Source organism: Triticum aestivum, chromosome 2A, assembly GCF_018294505.1.
Source record: "Triticum aestivum cultivar Chinese Spring chromosome 2A, IWGSC CS RefSeq v2.1, whole genome shotgun sequence".
Lineage (NCBI taxonomy): Eukaryota > Viridiplantae > Streptophyta > Magnoliopsida > Poales > Poaceae > Triticum > Triticum aestivum.
Window position 1 is genome coordinate 780342454 of NC_057797.1, and position 23288 is coordinate 780365741.

A 23288-nucleotide genomic window follows, 5' to 3' on the forward strand; every position below is an offset into this window, starting at 1 on the left:
GCATCTTTTGGCTTCAACATTATGAATATGTGTATCACTACTATCGAGATTCATCAAAAATAGACCACTCTTCAAGGGTGCATGACCATAAAAGATATTACTCATATAAATAGAACAACCATTATTCTCTAATTTAAATGAATAACCGTCTCGCATCAAACAAGATCCAGATATAATGTTCATGCTCAACGCTGGCACCAAATAACAATTATTTAGGTCTAATACTAATCCCGAAGGTAGATGTAGAGGTAGCGTGCCGACCGCGATCGCATCGACTTTGGAACCGTTTCCCACGCGCATCGTCACCTCGTCCTTTTCCAGTGTTCGCTTAATCCGTAGTCCCTGTTTCGAGTTGCAAATATTAGCAACAGAACCAGTATCAAATACCCAGGTGCTACTGTGAGCTCTAGTAAGGTACACATCAATAACATGTATATCACATATACCTTTGTTCACCTTGCCATCCTTCTTATCCGCCAAATACTTGGGGTAGTTTTTCTTCCAGTGACCAGTCTGCTTGCAGTAGAAGCACTCAGTTTCAGGCTTAGGTCCAGACTTGATTTCTTCTCCTGAGTAGCAACTTGCTTGCTGTTCTTCTTGAAGTTCCCCTTCTTCTTCCCTTTGCCCTTTTTCTTGAAACTAGCGGTCTTGTTGACCATCAACACTTGATGCTCCTTCTTGATTTCTACCTCCGCAGCTTTTAGCATTGCGAAGAGCTCGGGAATTGTCTTATTCATCCCTTGCATATTATAGTTCATCACGAAGCTCTTGTAGCTTGGTGGCAGTGATTGAAGAACTCTGTTAATGAAACTATCAACCGGAAGATTAACTCCCAGCTGAGTCAAGTGATTATGGTACACAGACATTCTGAGTATATGTTCACTGACAGAACTATTCTCCTCCATTTTGCAGCTGTAGAACTTATTGGAGACTTCATATCTCTCAATCCGGGAATTTTCTTGAAATATTAACTTCAACTCCTGGAACATCTCATATGCTCCATGACGTTCAAAACGTCGTTGAAGTCCCGGTTCTAAGCCGTAAAGCATGGCACACTGAACTATCGAGTAGTCATCAACATGCAACAGCCAGGCATTCACAATGTCTGCAGTTGCTATGGCAGGAGGTACACCTAGCGGTGCTTCCAAGACGTAACTCTTCTGTGCAGCAATGAGGATAATCCTCAAGTTACGGACCCAGTCCGTGTAATTGCTACCATCATCTTGAAGGAAATATGCCCTAGAGGCAATAATAAAGTTATTATTTATTTCCTTATATCATGATAAATGTTTATTATTCATGCTAGAATTGTATTAACCGGAAACATAATACATGTGTGAATACATAGACAAACAGAGTGTCACTAGTATGCCTCTACTTGACTAGCTCGTTAATCAAAGATGGTTATGTTTCCTAACCATGAACAAAGAGTTGTTATTTGATTAACGAGGTCACATAATTAGTTGAATGATCTGATTGACATGACCCATTCCATTAGCTTAGCACCCGATCGTTTAGTATGTTGCTATTGCTTTCTTCATGACTTATACATGTTCCTATAACTATAAGATTATGCAACTCCCGTTTACCGGAGGAACACTTTGGGTACTACCAAACGTCACAACGTAACTGGGTGATTATAAAGGAGTACTACAGGTGTCTCCAATGGTAGATGTTGGGTTGGCGTATTTCGAGATTAGGGTTTGTCACTCCGATTGTCGGAGAGGTATCTCTGGGCCCTCTCGGTAATACACATCACATAAGCCTTGCAAGCATAATAACTAAGATGTTAGTTATGAGATGATGTATTACGGAACGAGTAAAGAGACTTGCCAGTAACGAGATTGAACTAGGTATTGGATACCGACGATCGAATCTCGGGCAAGTAACATACCGATGACAAAGGGAACAACGTATGTTGTTATGCGGTCTGACCGATAAAGATCTTCGTAGAATATGTAGGAGCCAATATGGGCATCCAGATCCCGCTATTGGTTATTGACCGGAGACATGTCTCGGTCATGTCTACATTGTTCTCGAACCGTAGGGTCCGCACGCTTAACGTTACGATGACAGTTATTATGAGTTTATGCATTTTGATGTACCGAAGGTTGTTCGGAGTCCCAGATGTGATCACGGACATGACGAGGAGTCTCGAAATGGTCGAGACATAAAGATTGATATATTGGAAGCCTATGTTTGGACATCGGAAGTGTTCCGGATGAAATCGGGATTTTACCGGAATACCAGGAGGGTTACCGGAACCCCCCCGGGAGGCAAATGGGCCTATCGGGCCTTAGTGGAAAAGTGAAAGGGGCTGCCCACAAGGGTTGTGCGCCTTCCCCCCTTCCCTAGTCCTATTAGGACTAGGAGAAGGGGCCGTCCCCCTCTTTCTCTCTTCCCTTTGGAAGAATCCTATTGGGAATAGGATTGGGGGGGAGTCCTACTCCCGGTAGGAGTAGGACTCCTCCTGCGCCCCTCTCCCTAGCCGGCCGAACCCCTCCCCCTGCTCCTTTATATACGGGGCAGGGGGTACCCCATAGACACACAAGTTGATCCTTGAGATCGTTCCTTAGCCATGTGCGGTGCCCCCTGCCACCAAATTCCACCTCGATCATACCGTTCTAGTGCTTAGGCGAAGCCCTGCGTCGGTAGTACATCAAGATCGTCACCACGCCGTCGTGCTGACGGAACTCCTCCCCGAAGCTTTGCTGGATCAGAGCCCGGGGATCGTCATCGAGCTGTACGTGTGCTAAGAACTCGGAGGTGCCGGAGTAACGGTGCTTGGATCGGTCGGATCGGGAAGAAGACGTACGACTACTTCCTCTACGTTGTGTGATCGCTTCCGCAGTCGGTCTGCGTTGGTACGTAGACAACACTCTCCCCCTCGTTGCTATGCATCACCATGATCTTGCGTGTGCGTAGGAAATTTTGAAATTACTACGTTCCCCAACAGTGGCATCCGAGCCTAGGTTTTTATGATTTGATGTTATTTGCACGAGTAGAACACAAGTGAGTTGTGGGCGATACAAGTCATACTGCCTACCAGCATGTCATACTTTGGTTCGGCGGTATTGTTGGACGAGACGATCCGGACCAACCTTACGCGTACTCTTACGTGAGACCGGTTCCCTCGACGTGCTTTGCACATAGATGGCTTGTGGAAGACTGTCTCTCCAACTTTAGTTGAACCAAGTGTGGCTACGCCCGGTCCTTGAGAAGGTTAAAACGGAGTCTATTTGACGAACTATCGTTGTGGTTTTGATGCGTAGGTGAGATGAGTTCTTACTTAAGCCCGTAGCAGCCACGTAAAACTTGCAACAACAAAGTAGAGGACGTCTAACTTGTTTTTGCAGGGCATGTTGTGATGTGATATGGTCAAGGCATGATGCTGATTTTATTGTATGAGATGATCATGTTTTGTAACCAAGTTATCGGCAACTGGCAGGAGCCATATGGTTGTCGCTTTATTGTATGCAATGCAATCGCGATGTAATGCTTTACTTTATTACTAAGCGGTAGTGATAGTCGTAGAAGCATAAGATTGGCGAGACGACAACGATGCTACGATGGAGATCAAGGTGTCGCGCCGGTGACGATGGTGATCATGACGGTGCTTCGGAGATGGAGATCACAAGCACAAGATGATGATGGCCATATCATATCACTTATATTGATTGCATGTGATGTTTATCCTTTTATGCATCTTATCTTGCTTTGATTGACGGTAGCATTATAAGATGATCTCTCACTAAATTATCAAGAAGTGTTCTCCCTGAGTATGCACCGTTGCCAAAGTTCGTCGTGCCCAGACACCATGTGATGATCGGGTGTGATAAGCTCTACGTCCATCTACAACGGGTGCAAGCCAGTTTTGCACACGCAGAATACTCAGGTTAAACTTGACGAGCCTAGCATATGCAGATATGGCCTCGGAACACAGAGACCGAAAGGTCGAGCGTGAATCATATAGTAGATATGATCAACATAACGATGTTCACCATTGAAAACTACTCCATCTCACGTGATGATCGGTTATGGTTTAGTTGATTTGGATCACGTGATCACTTAGAGGATTAGAGGGATGTCTATCTAAGTGGGAGTTCCTAAGTAATTTGATTAACTGAACTTAAACTTATCATGAACTTAGTACCTGATAGTATCTTGCTTGTTTATGTTGATTGTAGATAGATGGCTCGTGCTGTTGTTCCGTTGAATTTTAATGCGTTCCTTGAGAAAGCAAAGTTGAAAGATGATGGTAGCAATTACACGGACTGGGTCCGTAACCTAAGGATTATCCTCATTGCTGCACAGAAGAATTACGTCCTGGAAGCACCGCTAGGTGCCAGGCCTGCTGCTGGAGCAACACCAGATGTTATGAACATCTGGCAGAGCAAAGCTGATGACTACTCGATAGTTCAGTGTGCCATGCTTTACGGCTTAGAATCGGGACTTCAACGACGTTTTGAACGTCATGGAGCATATGAGATGTTCCAGGAGTTGAAGTTAATATTTCAAGCAAATGCCCGAATTGAGAGATATGAAGTCTCCAATAAGTTCTATAGCTGCAAGATGGAGGAGAATAGTTCTGTCAGTGAGCATATACTCAAAATGTCTGGGTATAATAATCACTTGATTCAGATGGGAGTTAATCTTCCAGATGATTGCGTCATTGACAGAATTCTCCAATCACTGCCACCAAGCTACAAGAGCTTCATGATGAACTATAATATGCAAGGGATGAACAAGACTATTCCCGAGCTCTTCGCAATGCTGAAAGCTGCGGAGGTAGAAATCAAGAAGGAGCATCAAGTGTTGATGGTTAACAAAACCACTAGTTTCAAGAAAAAGGGCAAAGGGAAGAAGAAGGGGAACTTCAAGAAGAACAGCAAGCAAGTTGCTGCTCAGGAGAAGAAACCCAAGTCTGGACCTAAGCCTGAAACTGAGTGCTTCTACTGCAAGCAGACTGGTCACTGGAAGCGGAACTGCCCCAAGTATTTGGCGGATAAGAAGGATGGCAAGGTGAACAAAGGTATATGTGATATACATGTTATTGATGTGTACCTTACTAGAGCTCGCAGTAGCACCTGGGTATTTGATACTGGTTCTGTTGCTAATATTTGCAACTCGAAACAGGGACTACGGAATAAGCGGAACGCTAGCAAAGGACGAGGTGACGATGCGCGTGGGAAACGGTTCCAAAGTCGATGTGATCGCGGTCGGCACGCTACCTCTACATCTACCTTCGGGATTAATATTAGACCTAAATAATTGTTATTTGGTGCCAGCGTTGAGCATGAACATTATATCTGGATCTTGTTTAATGCGAGACGGTTATTCATTTAAATCAGAGAATAATGGTTGTTCTATTTATATGAGTAATATCTTTTATGGTCATGCACCTTTGAAGAGTGGTCTATTCTTGTTGAATCTCGATAGTAGTGATACACATATTCATAATGTAGAAGCCAAAAGATGCAGAGTTGATAATGATAGTGCAACTTATTTGTGGCACTGCCGTTTAGGTCATATCGGTGTAAAGCGCATGAAGAAACTCCATACTGATGGGCTTTTGGAACCACTTGATTATGAATCACTTGGTACTTGCGAACCGTGCCTCATAGGCAAGATGACTAAGACACCGTTCTCTGGTACTATGGAGAGAGCAACAGATTTATTGGAAATCATACATACCGATGTATGTGGTCCGATGAATATTGAGGCTCGTGGCGGATATCGTTATTTTCTCACCTTCACAGATGATTTAAGCAGATATGGGTATATCTACTTAATGAAACATAAGTCTGAAACATTTGAAAAGTTCAAGGAATTTAAGAGTGAAGTTGAAAATCATCGTAACAAGAAAAATAAAGTTTCTACGATCTGATCGTGGAGGAGAATATTTGAGTTACGAGTTTGGTATACATTTGAAAAACTGTGGAATAGTTTCGCAACTCACGCCACCCGGAACACCACAGCGTAATGGTGTGTCCGAACGTCGTAATCGTACTTTACTAGATATGGTGCGATCTATGATGTCTCTTACTGATTTACCGCTATTGTTTTGGGGTTATGCTTTAGAGACGGCCGCATTCACGTTAAATAGGGCACCATCAAAATCCGTTGAGACGACGCCTTATGAACTATGGTTTGGCAAGAAACCAAAGTTGTCATTTCTTAAAGTTTGGGGCTGCGATGCTTATGTGAAAAAGCTTCAACCTGATAAGCTCGAACCCAAAGCGGAGAAATGTGTCTTCATAGGATACCCAAAGGAAACTGTCGGGTATACCTTCTATCACAGATCCGAAGGCAAGACATTCGTTGCTAAGAATGGATCATTTCTAGAGAAGGAGTTTCTCTCGAAAGAAGTGAGTGGGAGGAAAGTAGAACTTGACGAGGTAACTGTACCTGCTCCCTTATTGGAAAATAGTACATCACAGAAAACTGTTTCTACGACACCTATACCAATTAGTGAGGAAGCTAATGATGATGATCATGAAGCTTCAGGACAAGATACTACTGAACCACGTAGATCAACCAGAGTGAGATCCGCACCAGAGTGGTACGGTAATCCAGTTCTGGAAGTCATGCTACTAGATCATGATGAACCTACGAACTATGAAGAAGCGATGGTGAGCCTAGATTCCGCAAAGTGGCTTGAGGCCATGAAATCTGAGATGGGATCCATGTATGAGAACAAAGTATGGACTTTGGTTGACTTGCCCGATGATCGGCAAGCAATTGAGAATAAATGGATCTTCAAGAAAAAGACTGACGCTGACGGTAATATTACTGTCTATAAAGCTCGACTTGTCGCAAAAGGTTTTCGACAAGTTCAAGGGGTTGACTACGATGAGACCTTCTCACCCGTAGCGATGCTTAAATCCGTCAGAATCATGTTAGCAATTGCCGCATTTTATGATTATGAAATATGGTAGATGGATGTCAAAACTGCATTCCTGAATGGATTTCTGGAAGAAGAGTTGTATATGATGCAACCAGAAGGTTTTGTCGATCCAAAGGGAGCTAACAAAGTATGCAAACTCCAGCGATCCATTTATGGACTGGTACAAGCATCTCGGAGTTGGAATAAACGCTTTGATAGTGTGATCAAAGCATTTGGCTTTATACAGACTTTTGGAGAAGCCTGTATTTACAAGAAAGTGAGTGGGAGCTCTGTAGCATTTCTGATATTATATGTGGATGACATATTGCTGATTGGAAATGATATAGAATTTCTGGATAGCATAAAGGGATACTTGAATAAAAGTTTTTCGATGAAAGACCTCGGGGAAGCTGCTTACATATTAGGCATAAAGATCTATAGAGATAGATCAAGACGCTTAATTGGACTTTCACAAAGCACATACCTTGACAAGATTTTGAAGAAGTTCAAAATGGATCAAGCAAAGAAAGGGTTCTTGCCTGTGTTACAAGGTGTGAAGTTGAGTCAGACTCAATGCCCGACCACTGCAGAAGATAGAGAGAAAATGAAAGATGTTCCCTATGCTTCAGCCATAGGCTCTATCATGTATGCAATGCTGTGTACCAGACCTGATGTGTGCCTTGCTATAAGTTTAGCAGGGAGGTACCAAAGTAATCCAGGAGTGGATCACTGGACAGCGGTCAAGAACATCCTGAAATACCTGAAAAGGACTAAGGATATGTTTCTCGTATATGGAGGTGACAAAGAGCTCACCGTAAGAGGTTACGTTGATGCAAGCTTTGACACTGATCCGGACGATTCTAAATCGCAAACCGGATACGTGTTTACTTTAAACGGTGGAGCTGTCAGTTGGTGCAGTTCTAAACAAAGCGTCGTAGCGGGATCTACATGTGAAGCGGAGTACATAGCTGCTTCGGAAGCAGCGAACGAAGGAGTCTGGATGAAGGAGTTCATATCCGATCTAGGTGTCATACCTAGTGCATCGGGTCCAATGAAAATCTTTTGTGACAATACTGGTGCAATTGCTTTGGCAAAGGAATCCAGATTTCACAAAAGGACCAAACACATCAAGAGACGCTTCAACTCCATCCGGGATTTAGTCCAGGTGGGAGACATAGAGATTTGCAAGATACATACGGATCTGAATGTTGCAGACCTGTTGACTAAGCCTCTTCCACGAGCAAAACATGATCAGCACCAAGGCTCCATGGGTGTTAGAATCATTACTGTGTAATCTAGATTATTGACTCTAGTGCAAGTGGGAGACTGAAGGAAATATGCCCTAGAGGCAATAATAAAGTTATTATTTATTTCCTTATATCATGATAAATGTTTATTATTCATGCTAGAATTGTATTAACCGGAAACATAATACATGTGTGAATACATAGACAAACAGAGTGTCACTAGTATGCCTCTACTTGACTAGCTCGTTAATCAAAGATGGTTATGTTTCCTAACCATGAACAAAGAGTTGTTATTTGATTAACGAGGTCACATCATTAGTTGAATGATCTGATTGACATGACCCATTCCATTAGCTTAGCACCCGATCGTTTAGTATGTTGCTATTGCTTTCTTCATGACTTATACATGTTCCTATAACTATGAGATTATGCAACTCCCGTTTACCGGAGGAACACTTTGGGTACTACCAAACGTCACAACGTAACTGGGTGATTATAAAGGAGTACTACAGGTGTCTCCAATGGTAGATGTTGGGTTGGCGTATTTCGAGATTAGGGTTTGTCACTCCGATTGTCGGAGAGGTATCTCTGGGCCCTCTCGGTAATATGTTAGTTGTGGGATGATGTATTACGGAACAAGTAAAGAGACTTGCCGGTAACGAGATTGAACTAGGTATTGGATACCGGCGATCGAATCTCGGGCAAGTAACATACTGATGACAAAGGGAACAACGTATGTTGTTATGCGGTCTGACCGATAAAGATCTTCGTAGAATATGTAGGAGCCAATATGGGCATCCAGGTCCCGCTATTGGTTATTGACCGGAGACATGTCTCGGTCATGTCTACATTGTTCTCGAACCGTAGGGTCCGCACGCTTAACGTTACGATGACAGTTATTATGAGTTTATGCATTTTGATGTACCGAAGGTTGTTCGGAGTCCCAGATGTGATCACGGACATGACGAGGAGTCTCGAAATGGTCGAGACATAAAGATTGATATATTGGAAGCCTATGTTTGGACATCGGAAGTGTTCCGGATGAAATCGGGATTTTACCGGAATACCGGGAGGGTTACCGGAACCCCCCCGGGAGGCAAATGGGCCTATTGGGCCTTAGTGGAAAAGTGAAAGGGGCTTCCCACAAGGGCTGCGCGCCTCCCCCCCCCCTTCCCTAGTCCTATTAGGACTAGGAGAAGGGGCCGGCCCCCTCTTTCTCTCTTCCCTTTGGAAGAATCCTATTGGGAATAGGATTGGGGGGGGAGTCCTACTCCCGGTAGGAGTAGGACTCCTCCTGCGCCCCTCTCCCTAGACGGCCGAACCCCTCCCCCTGCTCCTTTATATACGGGGGCAGGGGGCACCCCATAGACACACAAGTTGATCCTTGAGATCGTTCCTTAGCCGTGTGCGGTGCCCCCTGCCACCAAATTCCACCTCGATCATACCGTTGTAGTGCTTAGGCGAAGCCCTGCGTCGGTAGTACATCAAGATCGTCACCACCCCGTCGTGCTGACGGAACTCCTCCCCAAAGCTTTGCTGGATCGGAGCCCGGGGATCGTCATCGAGCTGTACGTGTGCTAAGAACTCGGAGGTGCCGGAGTAACGGTGCTTGGATCGGTCGGATCGGGAAGAAGACGTACGACTACTTCCTCTACGTTGTGTGATCGCTTCCGCAGTCGGTCTGCGTTGGTACGTAGACAACACTCTCCCCCTCGTTGCTATGCATCACCATGATCTTGCGTGTGCGTAGGAAAATTTTGAAATTACTACGTTCCCCAACACATCTTTCAACTTTGCTTTCTCAAGGAACACATTAAAATTCAACGAAACAATAACACGGGCCATCTATCTACAAACAAACATAGACAAGCAAGATACTATCAGGTACTAAGTTCATGATAAATTTTACTTAAGAACTCCCACTTATAAAGACATCCCTCTAATCCTCTAAGTAATCATGTGATCCAAATCAACTAAACCATAACCGATCATCACGTGAAATGGAGTAGTTTTCAATGGTGAACATCACTATGTTGATCATATCTACTATATGATTCATGCTCGACCTTTCGGTCTCAGTGTTCCGAGGCCATATCTGCATATGCTAGGCTCGTCAAGTTTAACCTGAGTATTCTGCGTGTGCAAAACTGGCTTGCACCCGTTGTAGATGGACGTAGAGCTTATCACACCCGACCATCACGTGGTGTCTGGGCACGACGAACTTTGACAATGGTGCATACTCAGGGAGAACACTTTTATCTTGAAATTTAGTGAGAGATCATCTTATAATGCTACCGTCAATCAAAGCAAGATAAGATGCATAAAAGATAAACATCACATGCAATCAATATAAGTGATATGATATGGCCATCATCATCTTGTGCTTGTGATCTCCATCTCCGAAGCACCGTCATGATCACCATCATCACTGGCGTGACACCTTGGTCTCCATCGTAGCATCGTTGTCGTCTCGCCAATCTTATGCTTCCACGACTATCGCTACCGCCTAGTGATAAAATAAAGCATTACAGGGCGATTGCATTGCATACAATAAAGCGACAACCATATGGCTCCTGCCAGTTGTTGATAACTCGGTTACAAAACATGATCATCTCATACAATAAAATTTAGCAACATGTCTTGACCATATCACATCACAACATGCCCTGCAAAAACAAGTTAGACATCCTCTACTTTGTTGTTGCAAGTTTTACATGGCTGCTACGAGCTTAGCAAGAATCATTCTTACCTACGCATCAAAACCACAACGATAGTTTGTCAAGTTGGTGATGTTTTAACCTTCGCAAGGACCGGGCGTAGCCACACTCGGTTCAACTAAAGTTGGAGAAACTGACACCCGCCAGCCACCTATGTGCAAAGCACGTCGGTAGAACCAATCTTGCGTAAGCGTAAGCGTAATGTCGGTCCGGGCCGCTTCATCCAACAATACCGCCGAACCAAAGTATGACATGCTGGTAAGCAGTATGACTTATATCGCCCACAACTCACTTGTGTTCTACTCGTGCATATAACATCAACGCATAAAACCTGGCTCTGATGCCACTGTTGGGGAACGTAGTAATTTCAAAAAAAATCTACGCACACGCAAGATCATGGTGATGCATAGCAACGAGAGGGGAGAGTGTTGTCCACTTACCCTCGTAGACCAAAAGCATAAGCGTTAGCACAACGGGGTTGATGTAGTCGTACGTCTCCACGATCCGACCGATCAAGTACCGAACGTACGGCACCTCTGAGTTCAGCACACGTTCAGCCCGATGACGTCCCTCGAACTCCGATCCAGCCGAGTGTTAAGGGAGAGTTTCGTCAGCACGACGGCGTGGTGATGATGTTGATGTTCTACCGACGCAGGGCTTCGCCTAAGCACCGCTATAGTATTATCGAGGTGGACTATGGTGGAGGGGGGCACCGAACACGGCTAAAAGATCAAGCAGATCAATTGTTGTGTCTCTAGGGTGCCCCCCTGCCCTTGTATATAAAGGAGCAAGGGGGGTGCGGCCGGCCATAGGAGGAGGCGCGCAGGAGTAGGAGTAGGACTCCGCTCCTTTTTCCTAGTTGGATTAGGACTTGGGGGAAGGAGTGGAGGAGAAGGAAGGAAGGAAGGGGGGCGCCGCCCCCCTCTCTTGTCCTATTCGGACTAGGCGGAGGGGCGCGCGGCCAGCCCTTGCCTCCTCTCCTCTCTTCCACCTATGCCCACTAAGGCCCATTTGATTCCCGGGGGGTTCCGGTAACCTCTCGGTACTCCGGTAAAATCACTATTTCACCCGGAACACTTCCGATATCCAAACATAGGCTTCCAATATATCAATCTTCATGTCTCGACCATTTCGAGACTCCTCGTCATGTCTGTGATCACATCTGGGACTCCGAACAACCTTCGGTACATCAAAACATATAAACTCATAATATAACTGTCATCGTAACGTTAAGCATGCAGACCCTACGGGTTCGAGAACTATGTAGACATGACCGAGACATGTCTCTGGTCAATAACCAATAGCGGAACCTGGATGCTCATATTAGCTCCTACATATTCTACGAAGATCTTTATCGGTCAGACCGCATAACAACATACGTTGTTCCCTTTGTCATCGGTATGTTACTTGCCCGAGATTCGATCGTCGGTATCTCAATACCTAGTTCAATCTCGTTACCGGCAAGTCTCTTTACTTGTTCCATAATACATCATCCTGCAACTAACTCATTAGTTGCAATGCTTGCAAGGCTTAAGTGATGTGCATTACCGAGAGGGCCCAGAGATACCTCTGCAACAATCGGAGTGACAAATCCTAATCTCGAAATACGCCAACCCAACAAGTACCTTCGGAGACACCTATAGAGCACCTTTATAATCACCCAGTTACGTTGTGACGTTTGTTAGCACACAAAGTGTCCCCCGGTAAATGGGAGTTGCATAATCTCATATTCACAGGAACATCTATAAGTCATGAAGAAAGTAATAGCAACATACTAAACGATCGTGTACTAAGCTAACAGAATGGGTCATGTCAATCACATCATTCTCCTAATGATGTGATCCCGTTAATCAAATGACAACCAATGTCAATGGCTAGGAAACTTAACCATCTTTGATCAACGAGCTATTCAAGTAGAGGCATACTAGTGACACTCTGTTTGTCTATGTATTCACACATGTATTATGTTTCCGGTTAATACAATTCTAGCATGAATAATAAACATTTATCATGATATAAGGAAATAAATAATAATTTTATTATTGCCTCTAGGGCATATTTCCATCACTCTCTTTCCCTTATGGCCCAACAAGGCCCATTAGCCCCCGGGGGGGTTCCGGTAACCCCTCCGGTACTCCGGTAAAATCCTGATTTTACCCGGAACTATTCCGATGTCCAAATGTAGGCTTCCAATATATCAATCTTTATGTCTCGAACATTTCGAGACTCCTCGTAATGTCCGTGATCAAATCCGGGACTCTGAACTACCTTCGGTACATTAAAACATATAAACTCATAAAACCGATCGTCACAGAACTTTAAGCGTGCGGACCCTATGGGTTCGAGAACTATGTAGACATGACCGAGACACGTCTCTGGTCAATAACCAATAGCGCAACCTGGATGCTCATATTGGTTCCTACATATTCTACGAAGATCTTTATCGGTCAAACCGCACAACACTATATGTTGTTCTCTTTGTCGTCGGTATGTTATTTGCCCGAGATTCGGTCGTCGGTATCCCAATACCTAGTTCAATCTCGTTACTGGCAAGTCTCTTTACTCGTTCCGTAATACATCATCTCGTAACTAACTCATTAGTTATCATGCTTGCAAGGCTTATAGTGATGTGTATTACCGAGAGGGCCCAGAGATACTTCTCCGACAATCGGAGTGACAAATCCTAATCTTGATCTATGCCAACTCAACAAGTACCATCGGAGACACCTGTAGAGCACCTTTATAATCACCCAGTTACGTTGTGACGTTTGGTAGCACACAAAGTGTTCCTCCAGTATTCGGGAGTTGCATAATCGCATAGTCATAAGAACATGTATAAGTCATGAAGAAAGCAATAGCAGTAAACAGAAATGATCAAGTGCTAAGCTAACGGAATGGGTCTAGTCAATCACATCATTCTCCTAATGATGTGATCCCATTGATCAAATAACAACTCATGTCTATGGTTTCGAAACTTAACCATCTTTGATCAATGAGCTAGTCAAGTAGAGGCATACTAGTGACACTATGTTTGTCTATGTATTCACACATGTATTATGTTTCCGGTTAATACAATTCTAGCATGAATAATAAACATTTATCATGAAATAAGGAAATAAATAATAACTTTATTGTTGCCTTTAGGGCATATTTCCTTTAGGAGGATCATTACATGTTTTGCTGAATTCCAAACTACCCTTTGGTGCTTATTCACGGATTCGTCAACTTTAATAAAGAAGGGGTTTTGAAGGACAAGTGCAAGCAAACACGATACTCGCACACATATACGAAGCATCTGTATGTGTTTCTTGTTTGTTGTTTTTGTGTTGATATGTAGGCACCATAAATTATTTATTGTGATTAGTTGTAACAGATTTAAACCCATATCAATGTAGGGAATTTGTCAAGTTCTATGATGGTGTGCTGGATGATGTGGAGAAATTCTTGATTGTGCTTTATAGAAAACCTAATTCGAAGCCATCCAAAGAAGGTCGTTTGGTGTTTGAGACGATCTTCGTACTCCTTGGCGAATGCCCTCGGTTTGGGCCCTTGGAAGAAGATGCTTCGTGTTCTATTATCTTCTGGGACAGAGCTCTGGCTAGGTGCATTGCTGTTGGGCGGTTGTTTGATTTGATCAAAAACTGTCTTACACAGCATTCTGTTTATTATTACTGCTCTTGGAGGAGAGCTTGGTTGCCAAAATCAAACAAGAAGTGCGTGAGGATGAGACTGATCTTGGTGCTTTGATTGAGGAAGTGGAGGAGAACCGTGTTGTGTTGGGAAGGAGATTTGAAGCCATCTTTGTGAGCTCCAAGGCGTTAGATACATTCCCTGCTCTGAAACAAGAGACTAAACGGTTGTTGGCCAAACCTGATCAGATGGTACCCTATGTAACTGCCACTGTTGCTCCATCTGTGCGTGGGAAAGCAAGTTTGGATCACTTGATCCACCGTTTTCTCTACCTTCTTAGGTTTGACAACGCGGTTGTTCCTGGGATCCTTGCGAGGAAGGGTGGCTACAAGGGTCCCCTTGGTATCCACTTCTGGATAGAGACAGAGGATGGTCAATCTTGAACAATCTGTGGTGGTTTATCTTGTATCCTGCTCTCGTGTTAAAACTTGTTATGTGATGTACCTGAACACCTTCAGTTATATCGAATCATGTAGCCCTTGTTGTTGTTGTTTGGTGTAGGAGCTGAACACCTTGAACAAATGTGGTGTGGTGGCTAAGTTTTGCCTGCCTCTTGTGTTGAACATGGTAATGTTAGTGTAGTATCCTGAACACCTTGAACAATTGTGGTGGCTGATCTTGAAACTTGTGTAGTTGATGAGCCTGACCGCATCCGTGGTCACAGTCTTGTCGGGATTAAAAATGCAGGTCCGTTTAGATTATTAGAAGTGCATCTTCTCTTCTCCCCTCCCCTCTGATGTTCCTCTCTTGCTTCTCGAGCTTGCCTAAACTGTCAGCTCTCGAGTTTAGGCAAGCTCCTCGAGGAGCTTGCACAGATTTAATCAATGCTGGGGACGAAAACTGTCAGCTCGCCTCGAAGCATGTGGCGTGCTTGCTCTTGGCGACTCATCTTTCTCCTGCAGATTAAAGCTGCGTGCTCAAACTGACCAGGTACTGAGTTCAACGTGCGCGCTTGGCCTGCTGCTGGTAGGTGGCCAAACACTAGTAGCTCACTAACGGGATGTTCCATTCTTTGACTGCGGGGCGAATCATCTCAAGTTACGAACTTCAGTTAGCAGCTTATCCATTAACTTGGCAAACGGAGCATCCCTCTTTGGCCATCAGAGCTTTTGCTCCTACCCAAGGCCGTACCCCAAAAATCAGGGGGGGCCACCGAAATCAGCACCATGCATAAGAAAATCAATTAGGTGATTAAATAGAAACACCTTTTATTAAGAAATATCTCAAAGAATACCAAAAGAAAATCTCAGAATTTTGAGCTACAAGTCTATCTACATTAGAATCTATATTCTGATTTTCTGAAGATACTTGTGCTTCTTTCATAGATATATAGAAAATAATAATATCAATAGCCCACTTTCTGATATTTAGAAGACATCCTGGAAATTTAAGGGCCTTGTTTGGCTGCCTTTTTTTTCCTTCTCTTTTTGTAGTTAAACGTTTCAGTCATTAATCCCCCGAAATCGCGTGCTCCTGGGAGATTTCGTTTCTGGTTTTCTCTTTTTTCACTTTAGTCCTGAAGGGTTTTAGGTTTCCTGGTTTTGTTGATCTGTTTGTCTCTCGTGTTGCCGTCCGTGCTGCTGCCGCCATTTCTTCTTGCTCCGTTTCCTTTTTGCCGGCCTTGCCGGCCCCGCCTGCGTACGGCGGCCCTTGTTCGCCAACGGTAATTGTGTTCTTTGTTGGTTCCCTGTTTCCCATTAGTTTTCATGTATGTTTCCCATTATATTTCCGGGCAATGGAGATTTATGGGGTGACTATGGCTGGGGGCTTCCAACACTATCAAATGTCAACTTTTAACTCGCTTTCACTCTAAATTACTACCCTCATCTCCTGTGTTGCTATGTATCAGTACAGTAGTATATCTGCATACCCATATACACCAGTTAATTTCCATGCACAGCATCATAGCTTGGAGCTTGCAATGGGTAGGTCCCCAGGGCCTTGCTTCTGGCTATGTTCCACATCTGCTTCTTCAGAATCAAATTTCTTCTTCTCCTTTCAGCTTCTACTGTTGCTGGGATAGTATTTCCATCTTCTCAGATTTTCTTCCACTCTGTTTCTAGCATTGTCAGGTCAGGTCGTACTGAACCTAATTGGATGCTGCACTCAAGGGCTACCCCAGTGTGATTAATCAAGGGTATTTTTTTTCTACTATGATGCTACCCCAATGTTATTAATAAGAGTATAGCTTTTTTCTACTATGAGAAACGTTTTGCTCCAGTTTGCCCATGCGGGACGACCCACATTTGTTAGCTTGGCAAAGGTCACGGCTTTGTCCAAAACAAACTACATTCGTCAATTTGATTCAACCACAATTATATACTCCCTCCACTTGAAAATACTTGTCGGAGAAATGGACAACCAGACAAAGGGAGTATTACATAATAAAAGGCACCTTCCCAGCCAGTTCGACTCAACCACAGTATATATTACATAATGAAGGTACCTTCCCAGCAGGGCAACAGTTGTACGAATGGAACAAAAGAAAGCATAGGTCTACTTAGTTTGATGACACGTTTAATCACACAACACAACATAGGTCAACTTCAAGTTAGATTACACAAGACAACAAAGTTCTAAGTTTGATCACCCCACCAAGTTGTCGAACTAGCCACAGAGAGAGGGATAAGTGAAGGCATACCCCGCTGCCATGTTGTCAAGCTTGTCCCTCACAAGTAGGGACCAAGCAATGACAACCTGCAGCTTAGAATCACCAATAACACGTTCCTGACTGCTTATCTGACAATGCTTGGCATCGAATTCAAACTCAGCCTGGTGAGCAACAAGATGAGATTCTGTGTAACTTTTTATGATGATCCTCAGTGAACCTTTTGATTCCACCGTAACAACATTCCTTGCCAATGGAACGTAACCTTCCAGATCTTCACAAAATTCTTCACTAGAATCAAACAACACAACTTGGCGACCTGCAGTAGACAATGAACACGCAATTTGCCCTCCAAATTCAAAAGTAGACAGCCCTCCAGTGACACGAACTGATAATATCGTGACCTGGACAGCACTAGCAACAGTCTGGAGGTTTAACTTTGCTGAACACAGGCAGCCAAAGAAAAGAGCAGTATCAGCACAAAAATGGTGGTGGTTAGTAGAACTGATCAATGCTTTATCTTGAGACTCGCTTCCATCTTTTATCCTTAGTTCAACTTCAAAATCAACCGGATACTCAGACAGAATAGCACGAGAAGGGCCAGTCAAGTGCAAAAAAGGATCCTGCAAACAACAATCATCATTATCATTACTAATGCCATGTGAAATGGTTTACCATGAGATACACACACGGAGAGAGAGAGAGAGAGAGAGAGAGAGAGAAGAAAAACCACTGGATCTGAATCGAATATGATTGCTTAACCATCATTGACACTTCATTTTTGTACACAAATAACAAATGCAACTGCCGTGCTGTACACGTACAGCGTACAGACCTACAATGCCCACCACACAATGCAGTGACACACTCAACTCTCAATACTCAAAAGTGTGAACCACACTAGCTTGAGGACAGGACCGGATCAGATTAGAGTACTATTATCATCACCTAGCAAGCCTTATTATTGTAATCATCACCATCATACAGCTTGCGCTCAAGACTTACCAGGTGCCATGTCCACTGGAAAGTCAAATGGTTAGCAGCATAGAACCCGGGGAATGAACCAGGAATTAATGGTCTCATTGATTGTTTGAATGTTCCTCTTGCTGCTCACCACACTACAATTGATTATATCTTCCATGGTTATTAGAAGGTAGAATGGGAGATCGACAGACACATTGGCATAGTACTTGTTGGACCAAATAGTTAAATGAAACCGAGTCAATTGCAAGAAACCACCACATTTGTGGCTAGGTTTGCAGAAAACCACCAACTCGTTAATCCGTTGCAAAAAACACCGCAAAATCACTTAAGTCATTGCAAAAAACACTGATCGGGTGATTTAGCTCATTTAATCACTTTCTGACAGGTAGGACCGAGTTGTAAGGTGCTGACTTGGCAATCAAATGTCATACACACCCATGTATCTTAAAAAGAAAAGCAATCAAACCCTCCCTTCCAATCCCCGTCCATTGCTCCAATCAGCTCCCACCAGCTCCCGTCGCCGCGCCACCCCCACCGGCTCCCGTTGCCGCTGCCGGATCCCGTCGCCGCGCCGCCCCCACCCACTCCCATCGCCGCCGCCGGCTCCCATCGCCGCACCGCCCCCACCGGCTCCCGTCGCCGCCCCCACTGGCTCCCGTCGCCGCGCCGCCCCCACGGGCTCCCGTTGCCGCGCCCACGGGCTCCCATCGCCGCGCCCACGGGCTCCCGCCGCCGGATCCCGTCACCGCGCCGCCCCCACTGGCTCCCGTCGCCGCCGCCAGAAGCCCACCCGTTGCCCTCTCTCAATGGCGCAAACGCCGCGAGCGCTTCTGCCGTGGCAGCGCCAGAGCGGCCTCCGGCCAGAGCGCCAGGAGGGCGACGGGAACGGCTTGTCGAGCAGGTGGAGCTCGTCGCCTCCCCCCCCCCCCCTCCACTCTCTTCGCCAACCACATCAGAGGAGGCTGCCGCTCCTCCGCTTCGGCTCCTGACACATGCTCCAGATCGCCGCCGCACCGGCAGGCCAACGCCTCGAAAATGCGCACACCCTGGCCGCCTCCTTGTCCTCTACCGCGGCCGTACCCGTCTCCGATGCCGACGAGGGCGCCGCCGTGCCTACCGGACAACAGGGCCAGTGCGCTGAGGTTGTCCACACCGAGGGGGCTGATTGCACTTTTTAAAAGGTCTAGGGGGTGTGTGTGTCAATGTTTTGCCAAGTCAGCTCTTAACAGCCAGGCCCCATTTGTCAGAAAGCGATCAAACAGGCTAAATCACCCGATCAGTGCTTTTTGCAACGACTTAAGTGATTTTGCAGTGTTTTTTGCAACGGATTAACGAGTCGGTGGTTTTCTGCAAACCTAGCCACAAATGTGGTGGTTTCTTGCAATTGACTCATTGCTTGACACCGAGCCCCTCTACTTCCTAATATGTTTTCATTTCTGTTTACTGAATTAATTTTCTTGCTTGAACTACATCAGGCGAGCAAGTGTCAGAACCAAGCCTATGATATTGATGCTGTTGAGATATGCATTAAACTATTGCAATCAACTTTGACCATGCAACTATATCAACAAGGGCCTGCATTGTGCCTGGAAGGTGCAGTATTGAAGATGCTTGCACTGATCCAGAATACATCTTGACTTCGACCAGAAGTAGAAACTATTTTTTTCATGTAATATTTCCTTGTACTAATTATCACTAGATTGTTAACTCATAGAGCGAATTTGTTATCTTCTGTACTAATCAACCAATGCTGCTGAGCTTAAGAACCAGCAAAGCCATATCAACCGACATATTAATTTTCTATCTTTGCTAGTATAAATGTATGTATTATGCACAAGATCACATGCAAGAGGAAGGGGAAATGTTGTATACATACCTCTTTAGTGAGTAATTGGCAGTTAGCCGTGGAGCGAGAGAAGAGAAGGTTGCGGTTACCATCCACAGCATCTCGAGCAGCGACCACACCATAGATATTGAGTGGCCACTTCAAGCTGTCATCCAGCTCAAAGATTTCGAACGAGTAGATCTGTAAGGCCTCGGTGGCAAAGGCGGACGATGGGATGATACGAGGGGCGCAGGGGGTAAAATACATAGGAGACAGTGTGGCTGCAACATCAATGTGTGTAGTGTTATATAAATGTAGAAACTACTAAACAAAGGGAAGTACAATCTCTTACTATACAAGAAGAAAATGAGCAAGTGAAATGATTGCATTGACTGAGAAATGCATATTAATAAGAAAGAAAAAGGAAGCAAAAGCAGGAAATACATAGGAGCACACAGGTGCTACACATTCACCGACTTCAAAGCCGAACGTCCACTTGGGAAACTGTGAACTAGTGTGTATTTGTGTATGTATATAGCTTTTCCCATCATCCATATCATTGGTGTATTTTCTTTCAAATGCACTGCGTAATGGGCCCTCCACAACTTCACTATCCAGACTTTACTTCATTAGTTACTACCTTCCAGCAGCTACTCCTACTAGACAACTTATTGTCTCCATGTTTGAATGGTACGGTTCGCTAGTCCTCTGAGATGCACATATGATCAAGCAATACCCTTTTCTCTACGGTAAACGGATTAGAGAATCAATTGATCTGTCCGTAACTCTGACACACATGTTGCATTTTAAATTCTAGGAATTTGGTGTGGATTTCTCTAATTTCTGACATGAGCACTAATTGCCCGGGAACTACTACAATGAATTTCCCCAGAGTTAAAAGTTTCCTATAAAAACTGGAATTTTGGAATGACAAGTGGTACTGAATTTCAATGACAAGTGGCTCGTTGTCTCTTAAAAAAATCTGAAGAAATGTGTTCTGTGCTCTGTGGAAGGATGGCAACATTGTTTGCTGCTTCTCTGCAATTTCTTGGTTCTTTTATTTGCATAAATCTGTACATTATCTCTTGTCATGTTTGTGGAATGGAAGTTTATATGGTTCTCTGCAATGTTGTTTTATTCAGTGCGTATACAACAACAACTTTTCTAATGTAGTATGTACAACATTTATTGCTGCTGTTTGTATTTCTACTAACTGAAAATTGCTATTCCTATTGCTAACTAACGGAAAGCTGATATTCCTATTGCTAACTAACTGAAGAACTTGTGCTTGTATTTTCTAATGGCTGAAATCATCCAAGTCTGAAGTATTTTTCTTGTTCTGTTGTGCTGGATAGATGCCTAGCAGCAATGTCTGAAGCATGTGTCTTTGTCTTATATGGTTCACTCGTTGCACTAGTTGCTGAGCTTACTCAATACATTTTCCTTTCTCTGCAGCCACTAGTCAATTCTGCATGCGTATGAAGCATTTTAAGGAAGAAACAGGAAGGAAAGCTGAGATAACCAAAACATGGACGAAGTCTAACTTACTTATGTCATGGAAGCCGCCGCATCCTAATACTGGACTCCCCCAAGTCGACACCCAGCTCTTACGTCGCTCCTTGTAAGGAGAAATTGCAGCATCCTGAGAAGACTCGCTTGAGGTTGGCGATGCATGCGTCCTTATTCTTCTGGAGAGGCTCGCACACATTCCGGACAAGCGAAAAAGTAATTCGAGCTTCTCCAATGGGATTGGCACACCGAGTTCCCTCAGAGATTGGATGCGGTAGGTCAGTCTGTGTGCCTCGTGCAAGAGTAGCTCCACGGCCTCCTCATGATGAGGAACAAGGTAAGGCCAAGACACCAGAGGCACACTCCCGACCTCAGGGGCGGACAACAGCTCTTGCAGTTGTCTTCCATCAGAATGGCGCTCAAGATAAGCCTTCTTTCCAGCAATCGTATCGAGGCCCCGGGACCTGACCTCACTCCGCAGCAAATCGGTCTCCCACCTCAGGAGACCACGGTAGCGACGAAGAGCTTCTCCCGAGTCTGGATTCGACCCGCTGCCCATCGGCGTCTCTTGCACCCACCGTTGATCTCCGCTGCCGCCCATCGGCGCCTCTTGCACGCACCGTCGATCTCCGTCTCCGGTTTCCTTTTTCTTTGGGGCGAATAACCTAGCACCTTAGGGTTTCAACAACGATGCGGCCGGGCTGGGATGGTTGTATATACTGGTCCCACCCAACAAGCAAGCTCAGTCCGGCCCGGTCTCTCCTCGGAGGGACTGGCCCAAGAAGAACCTATTCTTCTCCACAAGTAAGTACGGCCCAGTTCTCCGCTTGCCGGCCCGTCTATTAACATCCGTGCCCCTTATTTTTTATTTATTTTTGCCTCGAAAAGAAAAAAGATGCAGGTGCTTTCCTGTTTTATCCAAAAATCAAACTTCGTAAACTAGAAAAAATATCTCTTTTCTTCTATACTCATGTTGAATCGTTATGTAATTTACATAAGATTTGTTGCCCCCAACACTACTACAAAACCAAACACAAGTGACCACTCATCACTAACTGCCCTATGACCACACGTCAATGATGAGGGTCATCACTGGAGGGACAGCACAGACGCGTCAGTGATAAGCCTCTGCAGGACATCCAAGACGGTTAACACATACCGGTTAAAATTAGGTCGGTCTGTATTATTGTCCTCCTCAATCTTAGTGAGGTCGATTTTTCATCACAGACCGATGTCAAAATGGACCGTCAGTGCTGCTACTACTTTATCAATTATCACTCGCTACCCCTAGTGGCTTGTCATGGATGTTTGTTCAAACTTCGTTCTCTTTTTTCGGTAGGGAGAAACGTGTGAAATATAATATTGACGCATTCATGACTCCTCGATTACCATCGCCATTGTCTGGCCACCGGTGTGTGGGTTCACGACGAGCATGCACTGAACCAGCGATGATTCCCACATACAATGATAGGTCGGCTCTCAATGTGCATTTCCCATGACACCGGTCGGCCCACATTATTCTTCGACATATTATAAATGTCAAAAGGGGATTGACACTGAAAATGAAGAACCAAAATTATATGGCAGAGGAACACAGACAGGCTAAGTTTCCAGATGGTATGTGTTATACTCCCTCCGTTTTTATTTAGTTTGCATATTAGCTTTGGTCAAAGTCAAGCTTTACAAACTTTGACCAAATTTATATACAAAAATATTAAGATATACAATAACAAATCAACAATATTAGATTTATTATTAAATGTACTTTCACATCGTATAAATTTATTATGATAAATGTCTATATTGTTTTCTATAAACTTGG

The 23288-nt window shown here is 44.4% G+C and overlaps 1 protein-coding gene across 1 annotated transcript; it reads right to left on the minus strand.

Moving 5' to 3' along the window:
• Positions 1–16909: 16909 nt before the first annotated feature.
• On the minus strand, positions 16910–22131 carry LOC123191195 (uncharacterized). The gene is made up of 3 exons (XM_044603987.1): positions 21506–22131; positions 20009–20238; positions 16910–17771 (listed from the first exon to the last, which is right to left on the minus strand). Exons 1-3 carry the CDS (start codon positions 22065–22067, stop codon positions 17148–17150), a joined length of 1416 nt encoding a protein of 471 aa, XP_044459922.1. The 5' UTR covers positions 22068–22131; the 3' UTR covers positions 16910–17147.
• Positions 22132–23288: the final 1157 nt, after the last annotated feature.